The sequence below is a fragment of the Fonticula alba genome (assembly GCF_000388065.1).
Source record: "Fonticula alba strain ATCC 38817 unplaced genomic scaffold supercont2.4, whole genome shotgun sequence".
NCBI lineage: Eukaryota > Rotosphaerida > Fonticulaceae > Fonticula > Fonticula alba.
This window is the reverse complement of record NW_009242974.1, coordinates 239549-241578: the sequence shown is the minus strand read 5'-3', so window position 1 is coordinate 241578 and position 2030 is coordinate 239549. Positions and strand designations below refer to the sequence as shown.

Here is a 2030-nt window from a genome sequence, read left to right as displayed (position 1 = left end):
GGGGGGGGGGGGGACAACAGATCTCCGCGCCCTGTTCTTAGAGGGGGCCGTTGTTTTCTTTGGATCTTTTTTATTCCGTCCAAACAATCGGGCCGGGGGGATGGCAGCACCTGGCATCTTGACTCGGCGCTCGGGGACCCGGACGCGAGGGAAGGTCAGCACGGGCGAGGAGGGGAGGAATCCGGCCGGCTTTCCTCCGGCCCCGGCCCCCCTGCGGGGCCCGCCTGACCGCTTGCCGGCCCTGGGCCCGGAGCCGGCGGCGATGTGCGCCATGCCATCGACACCGGGCACGAGAGAGGGTCTCACGTCGCTGCCCCGAGCCGGCCCCACTTGCCGGGCTCGCCGAGCGAGAATGGCCCGGAAGCCTCCCGTTCGGCCATCCCCGCGTCCTCGAATGGCAGGGCAGGCGGGGACGGAGGGCGGCGCCGGGGCCGTGAGCCGGCGATCGGCAAGCCGGCCGCTTGCCGGCTCGCGGCGACGCTCCCCCCGCCACCGAGGCCAGAGGGAGGGGGGGGGGGGGGGGGGGGGGGGGGCGGAGGGCGAACAGGGGCGTGCCGTGTCCGCGGCGAGGCACGCCTGAAAGAGGGCACGCGCCTCCGTGAGCTAGGCCCCCCCCCCTCCCCGGAGCCTCAGGCCCAGGCCGCGCCCTGTGTGCGGGTATAAAAGGACCCCCTGCCTGGGCAATCTTCCCAGCAGGGCCAACAGAACAACCCCTCAGCTCAAGCATCCCCCCCCCCCTACAACACGCAAGAAACTCCCCCCTCCCCTCCCAACACCATGTCTGCCGCTGCCCGCACCTCCTCGGCCGTCGCCTCCAACCTCCGCCACTGGCGTGAGCCCGCGGCCCTGCCCATCTTCGCCCTCCTGGGCGTGGTCACTGCCGGCGCCTTCTACACCATGGGGAAAAAGCTCCGCGGGTCGGATATCCTCCTCTCCACCGAGGCGAAGATCGACTACCACCGCTTCCCCAACCTCTCATGAGCGTCTGAATGGGCGGCCTCCTTTGCGGGCGCCCACGTACGCACACACACGCAAGCCCACATGCCCCCGTGTGCCTCCTCTTCTCCCCCAGCCCGCGAGTCCGCCATGCGCCACACAGCATTGCCCACCAGTCGCGGCAAGTTGCGCTTCGGCCTCGGCCTCGGCCGGCGGTCCGCGCCCCGGCCTGCGAGAAGCCCACCCGCTGCCTCCTGGCAGCGCCCCACCCGAGGCCTCCGACGCTCCTTTTGCGCCCGCCTCCCGCGCGCCCCGCCCATCCTCCTCTTCAAATATGTCCTTCCGGGTCCTGGTGGACCTTTTTCGTGTGAGCATTCCCCCCCCCCCCCCCCGCCACTCTTGAGCCGGATAGGTCCCCGCTCGTGTGGCGGGCCGCTCTACGAGAGCGGGGCGCCATGTGCAAGTTGCGCACCGCCCCCCCCCCCCTCTGTAACAATATAAAAATCGCCTTCACTCTCTCTCCTCCTTGTTGCCTCCCCCCGACCTCGCCTCCCCCCTCCTCCTGGCCATGTGCGCGCGCCGGCCGGGCAGGAGGGAGAGGGAGGAGGGCGCCACTCCCTGCCTTTGCCCTGTGAGGAGGGGCCTTTCACACAGCAAGCGCCAAGGGTGTCGGAATGTGGGTCCCCCTCCCCCCACGCTTCTCCTAACCGCGCGAGGACCGGGGAGGGGGCTGGCTTTGGGAACTGGGCCGGGCCGGCGCCGCAGGTGCTCGTCCCCGAGCGTGCCGTTTGTGCCCCGGCCCCCTCATTGAGGGGAAAGAGGCGTGTCCTCCGGGGGGGGGGCCCAAACAACGGCGGGCGCCGAATTAATTCCAAGTGGTTTTAACCAAACGGCCTCTTTTCACGGACCGCCGCCGAAAATCGATTTACCTGAAAATGACGTTACGCGGGTTACGGCACCCGGGATTAACTGTGGTCTTTTGTCCGGCCCCCGTGGTTGGTGTTTTTTTCCTTTCTGGGCCATTTTGGCGGACCCGGCTGTGGTCGGGGGCCTGGGGCGTGCACAGCAAGACACAAGTGTGTGTGTGTGTGTGT

The 2030-nt window shown here is 69.0% G+C and overlaps 1 protein-coding gene across 1 annotated transcript; it reads left to right on the top strand.

Moving 5' to 3' along the window:
* Window positions 1-777: 777 nt before the first annotated feature.
* H696_02597 (hypothetical protein) lies at window positions 778-981 on the top strand (the record flags this gene model as incomplete). The annotated part of the gene is made up of 1 exon (XM_009496508.1): window positions 778-981. One exon carries the CDS (start codon window positions 778-780, stop codon window positions 979-981), a length of 204 nt encoding a protein of 67 aa, XP_009494783.1.
* Between the last annotated feature and the right edge of the window lie 1049 nt (window positions 982-2030).